The sequence below is a fragment of the Phyllosticta citribraziliensis genome (genome assembly GCF_038025025.1).
Source record: "Phyllosticta citribraziliensis strain CPC 17464 chromosome Unknown J3D65scaffold_3, whole genome shotgun sequence".
In the NCBI taxonomy this organism is placed as follows: Eukaryota; Fungi; Ascomycota; class Dothideomycetes; order Botryosphaeriales; family Phyllostictaceae; genus Phyllosticta; species Phyllosticta citribraziliensis.
The window spans coordinates 2,395,189-2,412,781 of NW_027117340.1; the positions used below are offsets into that span (position 1 = coordinate 2,395,189).

Consider the following 17,593-nt stretch of genomic DNA (forward strand, 5'->3'; position numbering starts at 1 on the left):
CGTGGTGGTGTTGTTGCTGATGAGCATTCCGTATGCGCAGGATCATAGGACGGCAGCGATGGGCGGCGACAGGAGACGAACGACTCGTCTCTCGTCTGGGAATGAGCAGAGGGGCCAGGCGACGGGGCGACTGGCGTTGGAGGGCGGTGGGTTGTGGGAGGGCGCTGGGGGTAGGCGATGCAAAGTGAGTGATGGTTGGAGATTGATTTGGAGAGGTGGGGGAAGAGCGGCGGGCTGGAGGAGGGAGACGTTCCCCTCGTTGAAGGAAGGCAATGGTGGTCCGTGCGTCGCGACTGACGGCCGGGGGCTGCGGGTGCCCTGGTGCCGACCGACGGCCTGCCTGCCCTGCCTGCCCTGCCTGCCCTGCCCTGCCCTCACCCTCATTACATGTACCTTCAATTCATTACCTACCTCCGTCTCCCTTTCGCTCTCCACCCGGTCCAAAATAATGGCCGTCGCAAACGCTCGCATCGCTCTGCATGGGTGCCAATTCACAATCTAACTGGTACAGGCACCGGCGCAGGCGCAGGCACACCGGCAGGCACAGGCACAGGCGGCGGGGAGGCGGGGGGCAACAAGTGACAACGGAATACCTTGCGCATTTTTGCAATCGGCGAGGGATGCGCGCGCGTCGCGTGATGGCAGCTTTTTGTATTATTGCGCTGTGTGCCGACCTGGCCCTGGCTCTGGCCCTGAGGTCCCCTCCTCTCTCCTCTCTCCCCTCTCCCCTCCCCCCTCCCCCTCTTTACTCCTACTACTACTGGACATGCACCTACACTACAGACTGTACCCTGGCCACCAAACGCATTCCCTGCCCTTCCGAAATTTTCAACAAGACGTCGCCTCTCCTCTGCAGCCTGTCTTTGCTTTTGGCCCTCGTCCAATCTATCATCAACACGACGCTCCGACCAGGGCCTTAACTCCAGAGTCATCCGCTCCGACCCCCATCACATCAGCTCGCTCCGCTTCCCTTCCCTTCGTTGACGTCGTCGCCAACGTCACCACGGCCTCGTCTCAACCCGCCGCATCATTTTCCCGCCCTCGTAGCGCCCGTTGCACCGCGCCGTCGTCTTCTACCCGGATCAGAAGCTGAGGGCTGCTGCACTGTCCTTTGTGAAACACTAATTTGCGAGGGCCTGGTCGACGTCGTCCTGCAAGAGGTCAACGCCCGCCTCTTGCTCGGCCACGATCTGCGCTCGTCTCCGGCGCCTTGCCCATCTCCAGACCAACGACGGCCAACACTCGCCGGCACGGGAAAACGGTGACGCATGGCCAAACCCATCTTAGCTGCCTCTTCTAGTCCCCGCTATCCACCAGCTGCCCGTCAACCGCCGCGTTGGCCTGCACCCATGCCCACCCTGACTCGGTCAACATGCCCTCCGGTCCCAATCAGCCCTGCGCACAGGTAGAGAGAGACCGCTCTTCTGCGCATGAGGCTGAAATCGCAACGCCTTGTCACTCGTTTGATTTGTCCTCGGACTGAAATCAGCGCCTGCCCGGCATCCAAGCCTGGCATGGTGCGCCAGCCTCCTTGTTTTCTTGGCGGATTCTGTGCCTGATCAAGCACACGTCCACGTCGCACCTGTCTCTGAGCCGTGGCACAGGCGACAGGAAGGTTGGATGCTCCCATTCTTCTCGATTTTACAGAGGTAGGTTGGTCGTCTGGGTACACGGCCCATTTATCTTTTTTGCAAAGGACACGAACAAGTTCTGTGCGTTTTGATTGCTGCTTCTGTCTTCTTTCCGTCTTGTTTTCATATCACGCCTGTTGGCACAAACCTACCTATGGTTGGTTGTTGTGCAGGTGAAATCACATCCAAGTGGGGCCATCTTAACGAATGTACCACCCCGCGCTGCAAAATCACAGCTTGCCTTGGCTTGTCTCGAGCGGCAAACGCCCACCTCCTTCAACTGGCATGGTCGGCAGCGCTCATCTCCGCCAGTCTCGGCGTGCGCGTAGTGAGTCGCGTCACACAACTCAGAGCCCCTTTTCACTTTTCTTAAACTGTCCACTTGCGCCTGCTTGATCGATTTTGGCTGAGCATCTTGGGACGGTGGGCGTTCCGGGGTTGAAGTCGAAAGTTGCATGGCCCGACTGCACCCGGCTGCACCATGCGACCCGGTCAGTTATTCCCAGCTTCCGCTTCCACGCGACACTCATGACTCGGCACGCAATCTTGACCGAAACCTCTGTTCCTGAACACATCGTCGATCCTTGAACGATGGCCGTTGGGCGGCTGTTGGCGTACATAGGCAAGCGATTCCAAACCTCCCGCTGCGGCTCCGGCCGCTTCAATGAATCGAGAACGTCAACATACATCTCGTGCTCAAGGGGCTTTCTCGGTTGCTTTTGTTTCGACTACGGCGTCGTACATACGTGCCCACGTCTGGACTTGTCCCGGATGGACTGAGACCAAACCAAGCTGCAGGAATGGTGGCGATCACAGGCCGCACAACTAAAAAACGACTTGGCTGCTTCGCCCAAGAGTACGTCTTGGTGGTGTTGTTGTCGGAAAAAGTGTGTCGAGCGACTTCATGAGCAGCACGCCGGCCTTGGCCAATGTCCCGACCGACATGCCCGACACGTCCTCTGGTTGATTCCCCTCCCCGCCAAAGTCGCTGTTCTGAGAGATCTAGCAAGCGCCCCAATGACGGCTGTAGGGCCAACAACCAAAGTTGAGCTCGCCTTTGTTGGCGCTTGATTGGAAATGTCTCGGGCACGTGGCCAAAGACAAAGAAAACTTGATCCGGCGCCGACAAGCTAAACTCAGACGAATTCTTCTTGTAAATCTTTTTTCCAGCGCGGGGCAAGGTGGCTGTGAGGCACTGGGCCGCCACAGCGGCGACACTGAATGCCTGCCAACCATTTGGCCTCGAGGTCCCCAGCGCAAGTAGTCTGGTTTAGAACACAATGAAAACAACCCGCTTAAAACGGCGTTAGAAGCGACATGGCGGATAGTCTCACGACGGACTAGACAAACTAAAAGCCTCATGCGCCGAGGGAAACTACTGGAATCTAGAAACCGCAGCGTGTTGCTGGGAGTATGGTGAAGTTACTTGGCTGCCCCGCTTCACAAACAAGCAATAACCGGCGGCTCGCCGGACCCGTGAGATTCGCCATCCGCAGCGGGGTTGCGTTGCGTCGCGACCTGATCTGGCGGAGGTGTGGCCCGACCTGCAACGCCGGGGACTACGACGAGGTGATGGTGAAGACGATATTCAAGCGGACGAAAGCCATCGAAGCGTGCGGTGGATATCCAAGAAAGATGGCCCCAAGCAATGGTAGATCGTCTGGGGCTATCCCTGGGGTAGCTCCACACCGGCATGCCATGATTGGACCGAAATTTTGAATGGACCATGGATGTGAAGCTACATTGGCACAAGATTGCGCGATTAGATCTTGAGGAGAAATGACCATGTACAAGAAAGACGGTAGGTACAGCCACAGGGCTGCATGTATGGACGGGAGCAACGGGAGGGAGTGCAAGGCTGCATCTGCAGCGGAGTGCTGATGCCCAAGACGGCGATTCCTCGTCAAAGGAACAACCTTGTCGTCAAAAGTCGGCCGTGGTAGAGGATCTTCGCCTCAGAGCCTGCCCTGGCTGGTCAACACGTGGACCAAGCTTGCGGAGATTGGTTTGACGTGAGCGTCGAGCACGGCGTTCGGGTGCTCGTCTTGAGCCCATAATCCAAGAGGTGCAGGGCATGGTCGGACAGTTTTGGGGGGGGGCCAATTGCAAGTCGAATGGTAGATCCCGGCCGCCGGCCTGGCTTTGTTCTCCACGTGACCGCTGGGCGTCAACCCTGAAGCGCAACGGAAACCCTCATACCTGAGCCAGTCACCACCACGTTGCCGTCGGACTCCAGGCATCACCACTCTGGACTACTGCTCCTGCTCCGCCCTCCTGCTCCATCCTCTGTCGAAGAAAAAAAAGAGGCTGCGCACGCCCATGTGGTGCCGTGTCCCTACGAGCCCATGCTCTTGAAGCCCCCCGGTGGTGCATCGCTCGACCTGACCCAGCTGGCCTCTCGCGAACCCCCGATCCCCTCCTCGCGCCGAACCAAAATTCACACGACACGACCCTTCGAACCCTTTTCCCCTGTCAGCCCCGTCACTCTCCCTTGGCTCAGCGTCGCGCTTCTCCGTCTCGGTCCGACTCCGACAACGACGGAACGCGAAAGAGGGGCACCAGGGCCCTGAAAGCCGGTCCATCGACGTGCTATCGCGACCGCCGCTTGTCCAGCTGCGCTCTTTGCCATCGCCATGAACGGTTACTCGGGCACATTGGCCCCGCCAGGAGGCATGTACGTGCGGGCCTTGTACGACTACGAGGCGGACGATCGGACCAGTTTGAGCTTCCGCCAGGGAGACATTATACAAGTCATTACCCAGTTGGAGAGTGGCTGGTGGGACGGCGTCATCAACGGCGTCCGCGGCTGGTTTCCAAGCAACTACTGCGCCGTCATTTCCCGGCCCATCGACGACGGGCGCGACGAGAGCAGCGCCGACGAAGGCGACGGAGCCACCATAGACGGTTCGCAGACGGACTTGGGAAGCTTCTCGGAAGCTTCAGACACGGATGACGATGGAGGCAAGACTTCTTTGCCGTTGGAGGGCACCGAGACGACAAAGGAAGAAGAGGCTGCGTTTTGGATACCCCAGGCGACCCCAGACGGACGACTTTTCTACTTCAACACGTTGACCGGCGTTAGCACAATGGAACTGCCTCTGGAAACGCCCTCTTCTTTGTCAGAGAATGGACCGCGAGACCGGACGAATGTGAACATGCCAGAAATGACAAGACCGCCACCAGAACTCATGGCTGGAGGCTGGAACATGTATAATGGGGACACGGATGACGAGAACTCGGCGTCTGATGTCGAAGGACCAATGGCCGGCTCCCACAGCTCATTGGTGAGTGCCAATATTTTTTTGCGCTGGGTGTGACATTGTGACTAATGTGCATGCAGCAACGGCGGCGCTCACTCACTTCCAACGGCGTGTCACCTGCAACATCCATGGACTCCATAGGCGGTGGATTGACGCGCTCACGCTCAGACCTGCACGAAAACGCCCAACCCTCAGGATTTTCTGGCCTTGGTCCGCCTTTGGGCACGACTTTGTCTACTTACGCCAACAACTCGTGGGTCGGCGGCCCGATGACTTCTGCAGTTTCCCGTCAATTCTTTGACGACGCGCAGGCAGTACCTCTCACCTGGAACAGGATGGTGGAGGATATGCGCCGATCCGTCGAGCGTTACCGCCAGGCCATCAGCAACAGCGATCGCTCCGAGTTTGTAAAGCGCGCTGAAGACATATCAGATCACCTACGGCTGCTTCTTGCTGCTGGATCTGGCACAACCGACAACCACTCTGGCAACCCTTCGATCATATCCGCCAACAAGGCTCTGTATCCTCACTTCAGAGAGACCATGTCTCGCTTTTCGAAACTCGTCTTGTCGTCTCATATCGCGGCGGCAGACTGGCCACCGCCCGACTCATACTCCAAGTGCCTGAAAGAAGCGGACGGCGTTTTGAACGGAGTGTATGGATTCGTCGAAGTCGCTAGGCAACAACGCGGCGAGGACATTCCGCGCCTAATCCCTGGTTTCATCATTGGCAGCTTCAACGGTGGCAACTGGCAAAGCAACGGCTTGAGTTCGCAGGACCCCATGAACCCCATGTCCTTCATCGATCAGGACGACCAGGACGAACCAAGCACGCGCCTCGACGACAAACTTGTTGAAAGGCTCGATGACTTGAAGAGATTCATCGTTTCGAGCATCAGGAAACTCGAAGAGCGTCTGGAGCTCGACGACAAGGTCATAACCAACGCTGCGCATAAGAAGCTCGGTGATCGGGTGTGCAAGTCCTGTACCAAAATCCTCGAGGTGTATCGACCATGGATCTCAACCGTCGAGTCTATCAATCTTGCTCCAATTGGGTCGACTTTCCAAAACCCTCAGGTCGCCGACTTTAGTATTGCCAAGCAAAAGGTTTACGACATGATTTCCGAGCTCATTCTAGCGGTCCAGGCTGTGGGAGCTCCGCTAGGCGACGAATGGGCAGAGAATCGTGGCGAGGCAATTGAGGATCGTCTCAACCATGTGCGGAATGTCGCCCACGATCTCGAGTCAAACACAGCCAAATTGTACTTTTCCCTCCAGCTTCTCTCGGATCTCATGCCCATGGACGACAGTCCACCGATGGACTCGAAGCGCTACACTGAGAGCGACATTTACAATCACTACCAGCGCAAAGGTTCAACAGCAAGAGCTCTTCTCGACGAAGACGTCCCCGGAGGTGGAAACAATGCCAAACTCAAAAAGTTCTTTGGTGAAGTCCCAGCACCCGTCATCCAGCAGCAAGCTGCCGAAGAGATACCAGAGTTTCTTCAGTTGGATCACGAGGGTGAAATTTCATATGATTTCAAGACCACGCCTCCTGCGCTCAAAGGTGGCACCCTCGCCGGCCTCGTCGAACAACTTACTCGCCATGACCGTCTGGACTCTCCATTCAACAATACGTTTCTGCTCACGTACCGTTCATTCACGAGTGCAGCCGAGCTCTTTGAGATGTTGGTGAAACGGTGGAGCATCCAGCCCCCGGCCGGTCTGTCTCGCGAAGACTACCAGCTTTGGGTGGACAAGAAACAAAAGCCCATCAGGTTCCGCGTGGTCAATATTCTCAAATCCTGGTTCGACAATTACTGGATGGAGGACAACAATGAAGAAGCCCAGGCCCTAATCCAGAGGGTCTACGCCTTTGCCAAGGACCACGTTGCTACCAGTGGCACCCCCGGAGCTACTCCTTTGATGGCTGCTGTAGAGCAGCGTGCACGTGGCCAAGATGCTCCATCAAAGCGCCTTGTCTTGACGCTCAATACTCAAACGCCACAACCCATTCTGCCCAAGCACATGAAGAAGCTCAAATTTCTCGACATTGATGCAACTGAGTTTGCTCGCCAGCTCACCATTATTGAGTCGAGGCTGTACGGCAAGATTCGGCCGACCGAGTGTCTGAACAAGACTTGGCAAAAGAAGCTCTCTCCTGGCGAAGCTGACCCAGCGTCAAATGTCAAGGCGCTGATCCTGCACTCCAACCAGCTGACCAACTGGGTGGCGCAAATGATTCTGACGCAGCAAGACGTCAAGCGGCGTGTGGTTGTGATCAAGCACTTTGTCTCTGTGGCTGACAAGTGCCGCATGCTCAACAACTTCTCCACCCTCACATCCATCATCTCAGCGCTCGGCACAGCGCCGATCCACCGTCTTGGTAGGACCTGGACGGCGGTCAACGCGAGAACAATGGCGACGCTGGAGAATATGCGCAGACTCATGGGAAGCACCAAAAACTTTGCCGAGTACAGAGACACTTTGCACAAGGCCAATCCGCCGTGCATTCCTTTTTTCGGTGTCTACCTGACCGACCTGACGTTCATTGAGGATGGCATTCCTTCTCTGATCAAAAAGACGAACCTCATCAACTTTGCAAAGCGCGCAAAGACGGCCGAGGTCATCCGAGATATTCAGCAGTACCAGAATGTGCCGTATCCTCTACAGCCGGTGCCGGAGCTCCAGGACTACATTCTGACCAACATGCAATCGGCGGGCGACGTGCACGAAATGTACGACATGAGTCTACAGGTGGAACCTCGTGAGCGTGAGGATGAGAAGATCGCGAGGTATGTAGCTTCCTTTCAAAGGCGAATTTGAGGTTACTAATTTAGACAGACTTCTGTCCGAGTCAGGATTTCTATAATGATACCCCCCTAATCTATAGCATTTTTGTTGCCGCTCAGGGCTGCCGACACAGTCCCAAGCTTTGCCTCGGCCATGATGAGTGCACCACTTGCGTAGGAGCTTGGTTGGAAGGAGTTTTGTATTTGGAAGTCTTGGCGGGTAGTGTCCACGCCAGTTGGATACGAATGATCTACTACAGCCATGGCGTGATGAGAGGCACAAAAGGAATCTCAGCAAGCAAGGTGTAACGGGTTGAGGAGTATTTCGAGCAGACAGTAGAAGGAACTTGGATTCAATTTTTGCTTCTAGCAATGGGACGCCACCAGACCATGGACGCGATCGAACTTTTGGATACGCAAGAGCGGTTTTGCAGTGTGAAACGAGTCAAAGCCGGCGCTACGGCCAAAGCGAGGTGGTTTGCGGAGGGTTGAGGCTGTCTTGTGAGCATGTACTTTGACTGATTTGTCTCTTGACGGCGATAATACACGGTCTCGCGGACGATGATACGATCAACACTTGTACGGATACCATTTATTTAATCAAGCCCAGCATAGTCAATTCGGCAGACGAGAGAAGGATGCGTGCCACATTTAGGAGTTGAAAGGCACGTCCCGAGCACCGGGCTGGTCCACGCTGAAGCTGCTCACCAGGTGTGTACATGGTGCCCATTGTCTGCAGGCTGGCGTGGTGCAAGGCTCATGTTTTGCAGCAAACAAACGGGGTTGCCACCGGTGTCCCTGTGGATCAGCCGTGCGGATGCCGGAAGAGTTTCAAGGTCGCTTGGGGAAGCATACACGTCGCACCGGCGCGCCCTTGCGTTGCAGCAACTTGGTGTTTGTCATTTCCTGGTGCGCTTGTCCTGTGCAACACCAACGTCGTGCAACACCATCTTCTGCTCCATGTCTCCACCTTGAAAGCGTCATGGCGCCCAGTCTTGCCTGAGGTGCCTTCTCGTCGCAGCTTCCCTTCCCCCGCTCTGTGCATGCACTGCACTGCTCTGCCGGTGCCCTGGTTGGTTTTTCCACCATGTGACGGTCCACCTATACCTCAGGTCGTCGCAGTCTCGTCTTGTCGCTACCTTAACACCAGACCGCTCTCGCCTCTGTCTTCTTCTCTGGGGCGGGACTGCCCTCTTACGGCGCTGTGCATTCCCTCTGATCCCCTCGTCCTCAAGTCTCGACTGCCTGGTGCGGTGACGGACTGGCTCCTTCCATCTGCCACCGCAGATTCGTGCGTGTGCAGCGCTTCTTTCTTTTGCCTGTGCTGGCCACTACACGTCGCTGGCGCATGATCAACCACGCGACATCAGACTTTCTAGGACTTGCACACTTTCCCTCCACTGCTGCCACGCAATTTTGGGCTCACTCATTCACTTTTGGCCATGGCTCCGGTTTTCCTCCACCGCCTCGGTGTGTTTGGCGTGCTTTGCGCTGCGATAGGCAATGGTAAGTTTTGTTTCTCGGTTATGCTCTCTGGAGGCGGCGGCCAATGAGCGTTCGTTGAATCTCTTGTCAGTCATGGCGGCAAGCTGCGATTGCGGCTACTCGGTCAATTCAACCAATGCGACTTCTTATGCGCTCTTTACCGACCTCGTCGAGACGGATTTCCTGCACGCTCAAGATCTCAAGGCCGCTGGGTGGACGCCGCAAGTCTACAACGTCACCCCCGACGCGGCGCGTGGGCCCTATGGCAAGATGGCGCTCCTGGAGAATGTCGTGCCAAACCCACTCAAGAGCGATTGGGACTGGGCAGGCGATTCAGTCCATGGAGGCGACCCTGGATTGCAGGTGTACGTGCGCTCTGATCCGATCGACGACATGATTCCAATGGGCGAACTCGTGATCCAGAGGACCGACATGTTGTTTGGGAGCTTCAGGGTCGCCATGAAAATCACCAGCGCATCGGGAACCTGTGGCGCATTCTTTTGGGTAAGACGATGAGCAAAGCTCAGCCAAAATTGGTGTCAGAAAAAGCAAGGGTAACAAATTGGCAAATCCGCAGTTCCGCAACGACACTCAAGAAATCGACATGGAGTTTCTCTCCAAGCAGCTCAACGACACATCGAACCCCGTCAACCTCGTGCTACAGTCGCCACAATCAGCCCAGGCTGGATTCGACGCCTCGCACACGCAGACCTACGACATCTATCCGCTGCCGTTCCGGCCAGACGACGGCTTCCACGAGTACCGCTTCGACTGGCTCGACGACCGCGTCTCGTTCTACGCCGATGGGCAGTGGCTCAAGGACATGACCATCGACCTTCCCAATAGCGCCGGCCACCTCGTCCTCAATCACTGGAGTAACGGCGACCCGCTGTGGTCCGCTGGCCCGCCATCCACCGATGCCATTCTCACCGTCTCATACGTCAAGGCCTATTTCAACTCGAGCGAAGCCCAGCGCCAGCGCGACTTTGCACGCCGCTGTCCTAAGCCCGATGCTGACAACCAGTGCGTCATTCCGGATCAGACGCGTGCACCGGACGGTCAAGGTCCGGATGGCAATGCCACGGCGCGTACCTTTTTCTTCTCGGCAGACCCGGATGACGTCGACAACCAGACGGTGTTTGACGGCTGGCCGAACGAGAGTAGACGGACTGACGGCGGCGCCGAGTGGGGGATGCTCGTCGTTGGATTGGCAGTTGCGGCAGGATTGGGGTGGTTTGGTCTGGTATGAGGCCGCAGAGAGGTGATTCGAGTCGTTGGAGGTGTTGTGTTGGCTCTACGATCAGGGGGGAAAGATGGAGGTGGAAACCACAACCCCTACCCTTTCTCGTCCCCCCTTCCATATCTTTTTCCTTCTTTCTCTTTCCATCACTGCATTCGCTGCTTCTTTCTCTTCTTCCTCTTATGGTAGCCTGTCTGCCTGATACCCCGTCCTCCAGCTCTTCTGCTGCATGCACGTCTTCCCACTTCTCAAGTGCTCTGTATTGCCCATTGTACAGTAAACCGACAGTCAGCACAGCACAGTTGCATGTCTTGCTTGCCGCAGAGACTTTTTACTTGATCACGGCACTCCTCTTGTCACTTTTCCTTTCTCTCCTTTTCCCTCGGGTCATGCTTCCCAAATTTCTGTGTGGTATATTAACATCGTCCTCTCTTGTCAAAACATACTCATACACATGGCAGTTGTTAGGAAAGCAAAAAGGCACCTTGCGCAAAACCCAAAAGAAAAAAAGAAACAACCACGCTACGAGTCTGCAGTTGCGGTCCTTGTCTCCCACGACATCAGGGGACCTCGATTCTTTAACCCTCATGGTCTTCGTGGAGCAAACCAAAGAATTGTCGATCTCTCCTCGCTGTCTTCGTCATGGCTCCCGTCCGGTTGTGCCTACCCTCAAAAGGTTGCTGATTTCTCAGGACACCGTCGTCGTTTAGGATGCTCCTCATTCGCCTTTTTTCCTGTCGCTAAACCCATTCGTCAGATCACTTTCACCACACCATCTCTCCAGCCCCCATTAGCACCGGCCCCTCCAGCGCCCTCTCATCCCGCTTTAACCCCTAATAGTGCCGAGTCGGTCCGATGCACTTCACTTCCCAACACCTTTTTCCAACCACAACATCCCAAACCCTCTTGTCAAAGCAGATCAACCCTCTCACGCCTCACTTAAGACACTTTATAAATATGTTAGCCACCTCGCTTTTCAACAACGGTTGATTGGTCTAGTTGGTCATGACGTGGGTCTCATATTTTCAATATGATCACTTCTTCAGGAGTGAGCGATCCCAAGGTCACCAGTTCGATCCTGGTATCGACCAGTTTCTTTTGCACCTTTTTTTGCTTCCTGTACGGGGATCTGGGTATTCATGTGGATGAGGGATGGATGCGTTGATGTGTTGTTTGATTGGATGGGGGACGGGGAGGGATGGTGGCGGGCGAGCAGATTGGGTGGACGATTAGGGGCGTGAGGGCTTTTGGTTGTGCGCGGGTGGTGCGTCTGTTGCGTTTTCTTTGGTTGTCGTTTTTGCTGCTTTGACTTTGTCTTAATATTGTTGTTGGGGTGACTGCTACTCGGGCCGACTGGTAGCTTTTGTCGGTCGACGGCGATGCGAAAGGATAGACGCACCGACAAGACTACACAGAGCATGGCAGGCATGCATGCATATCGGCAGACAACACCGTACCCTTGACTTAAATGATAGCTCCTCACTGTATATATTTGTGTTTGGCAGACACAGTTGTTCATCCTCCCGAATCCCCATCACCCTTCTCACATATGATTTTAGCTTCATTGTTGTTAGAGAATTTGTATATAAACTCTCACGCCCGCATCCTTTCCGCCTTTTTCCTCACAAATACGCCACGCGCTCAGTCAGAGGAAGGCCGGCACTCCCGCCTCCGCATGTGCAGACCAACAAGAAGAATAATGCACATGTATGGCTGGAAGGGCGGTGTATTGTCCAGTCGCTGCCGCCACCGCTGCCCAACTGAGTGACTAGACAAATATGCGTGTATACATGAACACAGCGAGGAGGTATGTACGTGGTGGCCAGAGAGGAGGCACATGCCGGTCAACCAACTGCCGCCACGCTGCGCCGCCGCCTATCTCAAGTAGAGAGAGAGAGAAAAAGAGAGAGGCAGATCTAGCTCCCACATCTCATCTCCCCGTCCGCTCCGCTAGGCATCTATCTACTACAGGTACGCTGCCATTGTTTGTGCTGTACTGCGCGCCCCCCGGCGGCCCCGAAAGCGCCGCCCGCCTGTCTATCGGTCCACACGGTAGGCGTCGACGCGGTCAATTCATGAGAGCAGGTGGATGAGAGGGAGAAGAAGGCTGGCTGGCGGTTTCTGCAGAGCATCGCCAGACGCATAGAGTAGAGACGGACGCCACGAGTCGCGAACGCCGGCGATTCGGGCTGGGGATACGCGGAGCGGGTAGACGAGAAAAATGGAGACGAAGAAGAAGAAGAAGAAGAAGAAGAAGCCCACAGCCAGAAATATAAGGTTTGTAGGTAGAAGTCTCGGTCGGTCGTGGTGCCACGCGCCAAAGCGACGACAACGACGGCCACGACCAGGGAGGAAAGGGGAAGCCGGGGTAGGCCGACAGTTAGACAGACAGACAGGGAGGATTCAGTCCACACGCCGTCAATGCAGAGACGAACGGGCAAGACAGCAAAGAAGAGACGCGTGGGATTCAGGGCCTCGACGACTCCGTCCAGCGGCAAGGCTGAAGAGGAATTCCGGCCACGTTTGGAGGATGGCGGAAACGGAGAGGGAGCGACGGAGGGGGGCATCCGCAGCGCTCACGGGTGTTGAGCCTCGTTGCTTCGCATGGCTACGCCGTATTATGGCGACGTTGGTGCTTGAGTGCTCCCTGGCCTTGTCTCGAGGAGATTAAGCGCTCCCTCTTCATCCCTACTTTTCCCTCCTCGGGACGACCAAACGTTCTCCGTGGGTAGAGCATGTAGGCGGACGAATTCCTTAGTCGCGTGCTGCGACCTTTCGAGCCAAGACTCGAGAGAAACTAGCACGGTGGGCCTGGGGTGCCGAGAACAAACAAGGGACAGGAGGAAGCTGATTTTGGAATGGGAGGGGTCGCAAAACCCGTGACGACCGCTTGCGTCCGTAGATGCTGCGAGGCGGGACAACCAGTGAAGACGACGGATCCGTCCGCATTTGACGCACCGCACCGCACCGTCTCCTCACGCGAACAAGGCACGCACGCACGCATCATGCTACGCACCGGCACCTACTCAACCTTCATCCTATCCACTATGGCACGAATCGCGTCGGCGCCGTTGCGGCCGTGTTCGCCTACTGCCAGCTGGCCCTCCTCGACCAGCTTCAGCGCCTTTTCCCGCAACTCCCTGATGCAGCGCGCGCTGTAGTCGAAGCTGCCCTTGCGCTCCATGTACTGGACGGCGTACTTTTTGACCTCGGGATCCGTCGTCTTTTGCTTGAGCACGTTGACAAGGACCAGGTTGGACGGGTCGGCGCGGATGGCGTGGATGACGGGGAACGAGAATTTGCCTTCAGTCAAGTCCTCGGCGAAGCCTTTTTGCGCGCTCAGCCGCGCCGATTTGAGGTTCAGGTGATCGTCGAGAATCTGGAAGAGGAGGCCGATTGTGTTGACCAGGGGAACGCAGTCGCTGCGTCGGTTAGTCCCAGGAGCGGACGAGGTTGGGCGCAGTTGGGCCGCCGCTGCTAGCTACTTACAGTTCCATGCTCGACTCGGCTTGCATCAGCTTCACGGCTAGTCGGAACAGGCCGCCCGTCTTGTTGCTCACCATCTCGAGGTAGTCGGCTTCGCTTGGGCACGTCAACGTGTCGCGCCAGAACAGATCCATGCCCTGCCCGCGGTGCAGGTTAAGTAGCTCCTCGGTGAAAATGGTCATGGCGGCGGGGTTGCGCAGCTGCGAGAGCGACTGCAGCGCGAGAAAATAGACATAGTTGGCCGAGTTGATGGTTTGTGCGGTGCCAAAGATGCTGTTCGCGACGGGCACGCCGCGGCGCAGCACGGAGCTGTCTTCGACGTCGTCGACCCTGGTGCGTCAAATTGTCTTAGTCGCCTGCCTAGCAAATGTCCAAAACCGTGCATGGGCTTACAGTAACGACGCCGTGTGCAGCATGCCCACGACCTTGGTGATCATGTCCAGCGACTTTTCCGGCACCTGCAGCCAGGCATTAAAGGCCGTGATGAGCTGCGTGCGAATGTCCTTTCCCGGATGCCCGTACAGGTACTCGTAAGGCCCCAGCAGTATACGCTCCTTGTCTGCCGACCAACCGGTCGAGCCCTTGTTATTGATGAGGTCTTGGTCGATGCCCTTGAGCGGGTCCGGGGGCGGAGGCGTCATTGGTACGGGGTATTGGTGTGTTTGGTGGAGCTGCTCGGGCGAGGTCGAGGTCGAGGGCGAGGACATGGTGTTGTTGGATTGGGTTGGAGCGGACATGGAGGATGCGGGGCGCGAGTTCTTGCCCGACGAAATCCAGTCGACCTCGGAGAGCGGGCGCAGGACGGATCGCTGGGGCGAGGAGCGCTTGGGGGAGATGGACGACTGGCGGTGGTTACTGTTGAGGATGCCACCGTAAGACGAAGAGCGGGGCGGTATGGCGTTGGGGGACTGCAGGCTGTGGGCGCTGCCAGCCGTGGCCATGGCTACTTAATAATAACAGAGGTGTACTATGCGGGACGGGCGACTCGGGGGTAGCTCCAGTGAGCTAGGAAGGAGGTCGGTTCGGCAGGACGTGTCTCAGAGTTGACAGAGGCGAGGGCAGAGGTTTGAGCGATGGCGGTGTCGATGCGAGACTGGAAGATGGTTGGGTGTTTGAGGCAGCGCAGAAGAAACAGGAGCTCGTGTCGTGGATAGGATACGGTGGGATAGGATTGGAGCCCGGGTCGCGCAGGTAAGGTAGAGAACGCGTGGGGATGACGCTGTGACAAAGTCAGGGATCGCCCGTCACATGCCATCCGGGTGATCGACCACCGCAGACCTCACCACCACCTCGACTCCCGTCACCTCACGACTTGTCAATTCACCATCAGGGGCAGCACTTGGCTACCCGCCCGCCCCCTTGACGACCGGCACACCACAGCATTGCAAAATCGAACATGGTAGGATGCTGACTCGCATCAAGACCGCAGTTGGTTGCAGGAGGAGCGCAGCAGGAACAACGCCATAAGACCACGTGGACGCCCTCCTTGCCTCCAATCCATCCTCAACTTGCGCTGCATGTCCCAATCGGACACACCAAACTCGTGGCCATGCATGCATGTCAAGGCTGCAGACGGATGCTCCGCATTCGGTTGCCCTTGCTCTAGCTACCAGCCTCGGTTCCGCCAGCGTCATGTCAAGAGGATATTAAATCATTATCCTACACCACTCTAAAGGTGCTCGTCTCAAGCCACTGCCTCTAGGACAATGAGGTGGGCGTAATGGTCGTTATCGCCAAGAAATGAATCCAAAGAACCCTCCTCCCATGACGTCTGCATACGCTGCAGTTGCTCGTGTATTCCATTCCATCAGGCCCCAATGTTCCGCAGAAAAATGAGCAGAGTCGTTTAAACAAGGCGGACGGGGAATCTCGTCTCTTCGTGAGTCCGTCAATGAAAACGCCAAAGTCGAAGCAAATGTCGAAATCCAAAAGGGGCTCGGGCCACGTCCGAAATGATGCAAGAATCCAACCTCTTTCAAAACTCTCAGACCACGGCCTTGCCTCTCCAGACCCCATCTTCACTATCCCTGCTCCTTGCACTGTCGACGCTTCCTCTGCTTCCCAAGCCCTCGAGCCAGTCCACAACGCCCACCTCGGGCTTGTGGATCCTCACGCACCACAGAAACCAATCTTCGAGCCACAGCAGATTCAACAGAATCCTGTTGCCCTTCCATGCAAGCCAGCAGACCAAGGCTCCGGCGACGGCGTCGAGGACAAAGTGGTTTGCCGTGGCGACAATGGCGACGAGGATGGTGAGCGGGTAGAGGATGCCGACGAGGACGCATGCGACGCGGCGCGGAGAGGGGAGACGAAGACGGAGAAAGGGAAGTGGACCACGGACGACAATCGGACGCGCGTGATGCGGGGGGAGGGGGATCGTGAGAATCGTCAGGCCGATGAGGAGAGAGTAGCCAAAGTGAAGAGAGGGCATGGCAGCTGCGAAGGGATTAGCTGGCTTATTTTGGGCAAGTTTAAGGTTTCCATACCATATTGGTTGCAGAATTTGTTCTGCGTCCAGACGCTGCCCGCGCCGTCGGCACCATGGACCGTGTCGACAAAGCCGTAGCTGCGCGCCTCCTTGCCAACGTCACCGGGGACGTCGGGGTCGCTCAGCAGGCGAGGGGGCATGCAGGGCCATAGGGTAAAGACGATAAAGGCGATGAGGTTGCACACGGCCATGGTGCGTCGGCGCGCTTCATAGAGACGGGGGCCGGCAGGGCTGCCCTCAATTTCCCCGTAACGCTTGCCAGCTTGGCGCTCGTCGAGGCGGTTGCGGGTCGTGGTGAAGTAGTAGAGCCAGACCAGGAAGAGAATGGTGCCGGGAATGTGAATAAAGGAGTAGATGCGGTTGATCCATGTCAGGGCGGTAGGGTGCTTGAGAAAAAAGTGCTGGACGGCTAGCTCGTGGAAGATGTGAAGCTTTTGCTCGATATGGATAAGCTGCAGGGCATGTTTGCGGGCCACATCGACGGTGCCTTCGACGAGGGTGACGGCGGTGAACGCTCGACCGAGCTGGTATACCTGTTGGACGATGTCAAAATAAGCCTTGGATCGAGTTGGGTGGTTGGAATGGAAATTGAATGCCAGAACCCTGGCGCGGGTCGGGGCGAGCGAGGCAGTGCAAAGAAACCCCAGGCAAAGCATACCCAGTAAATCAAAGCCCAGTACCACGCTTCTACCAGAAACGGCAACTTGTTTAACAAGCGGCTCAAGAAGCGATCCTTGAAGACTCGGGTGTTTGGCGACGTCACGGCGCGGCGGAATCCAAACAACTGCAACTCGCGCTTCCTCCAGCGGTCTTCTTGCGGCTGGGGAGATGGCAGGCGACGCGGGAGCAGGCCATCGACAGCCGTGGGACTCTCGAGACCAGATTCGATGCTGTCTGGCGAGTCGCTGCGGGCGTGGCTGGGGCGATATCTGTCGTGGCGCGAGGAGGCGAAAAGACGGTACTCGGAGTTGCGGTTGATCCACGTGCCGCCAAACAACAGAGTCACGACGACGAGAGGTTCTATAAAGGCGCCTGCGCCCATGGTGAGGGCCGAAGAGGAGCACGCAGAGCAGGGTAGGAGTAGAAAAGAGGGAGGCAAAGAGGTCGCGTGACAGGCGAGGACAAGATATGGGAGAGACGGCGTGTACGTGGATGGGATGGAGCTGAGGATGACAAGAAAGAGCGAAGCACAAGAGATATCTACTGTAACAA

At 56.6% G+C, this 17,593-nt stretch overlaps 5 protein-coding genes and 1 non-coding gene across 6 annotated transcripts; 3 read left to right on the plus strand and 3 right to left on the minus strand.

Moving 5' to 3' along the window:
- Window positions 1-4,068: 4,068 nt before the first annotated feature.
- J3D65DRAFT_272900 (ras guanine nucleotide exchange factor domain-containing protein) lies at window positions 4,069-7,744 on the plus strand. The gene is made up of 2 exons (XM_066794980.1): window positions 4,069-4,915; window positions 4,972-7,744. The coding sequence occupies exons 1-2, from the start codon at window positions 4,265-4,267 to the stop codon at window positions 7,714-7,716; spliced, it is 3,396 nt and encodes a 1,131-aa protein (XP_066658191.1). The 5' UTR covers window positions 4,069-4,264; the 3' UTR covers window positions 7,717-7,744.
- A 1,516-nt stretch (window positions 7,745-9,260) lies between these two features.
- J3D65DRAFT_548862 (concanavalin A-like lectin/glucanase domain-containing protein) lies at window positions 9,261-10,416 on the plus strand (the record flags this gene model as incomplete). The annotated part of the gene is made up of 2 exons (XM_066796925.1): window positions 9,261-9,671; window positions 9,745-10,416. The coding sequence occupies 2 exons, from the start codon at window positions 9,261-9,263 to the stop codon at window positions 10,414-10,416; spliced, it is 1,083 nt and encodes a 360-aa protein (XP_066658192.1).
- A 975-nt stretch (window positions 10,417-11,391) lies between these two features.
- On the plus strand, window positions 11,392-11,498 carry J3D65DRAFT_t33. The gene has a single exon. It is a non-coding gene; the product is annotated as a tRNA-Met (tRNA).
- Window positions 11,499-12,268: 770 nt separating this feature from the next.
- On the minus strand, window positions 12,269-13,315 carry J3D65DRAFT_273230 (uncharacterized protein). The gene has a single exon (XM_066794984.1). The coding sequence runs from the start codon at window positions 12,972-12,974 to the stop codon at window positions 12,366-12,368; it is 609 nt and encodes a 202-aa protein (XP_066658193.1). The 5' UTR covers window positions 12,975-13,315; the 3' UTR covers window positions 12,269-12,365.
- On the minus strand, window positions 13,202-15,198 carry J3D65DRAFT_272989 (isoprenoid synthase domain-containing protein). Its single transcript, XM_066794981.1, has 3 exons — window positions 14,287-15,198; window positions 13,897-14,223; window positions 13,202-13,829 (listed from the first exon to the last, which is right to left on the minus strand). The coding sequence occupies exons 1-3, from the start codon at window positions 14,832-14,834 to the stop codon at window positions 13,430-13,432; spliced, it is 1,275 nt and encodes a 424-aa protein (XP_066658194.1). The 5' UTR covers window positions 14,835-15,198; the 3' UTR covers window positions 13,202-13,429.
- Window positions 15,199-15,877: 679 nt separating this feature from the next.
- Window positions 15,878-17,423, minus strand: J3D65DRAFT_548998 (uncharacterized protein; the record flags this gene model as incomplete). Its single annotated transcript, XM_066796933.1, has 3 exons — window positions 15,878-16,329; window positions 16,380-16,914; window positions 17,040-17,423. The coding sequence occupies 3 exons, from the start codon at window positions 17,421-17,423 to the stop codon at window positions 15,878-15,880; spliced, it is 1,371 nt and encodes a 456-aa protein (XP_066658195.1).
- Window positions 17,424-17,593: the final 170 nt, after the last annotated feature.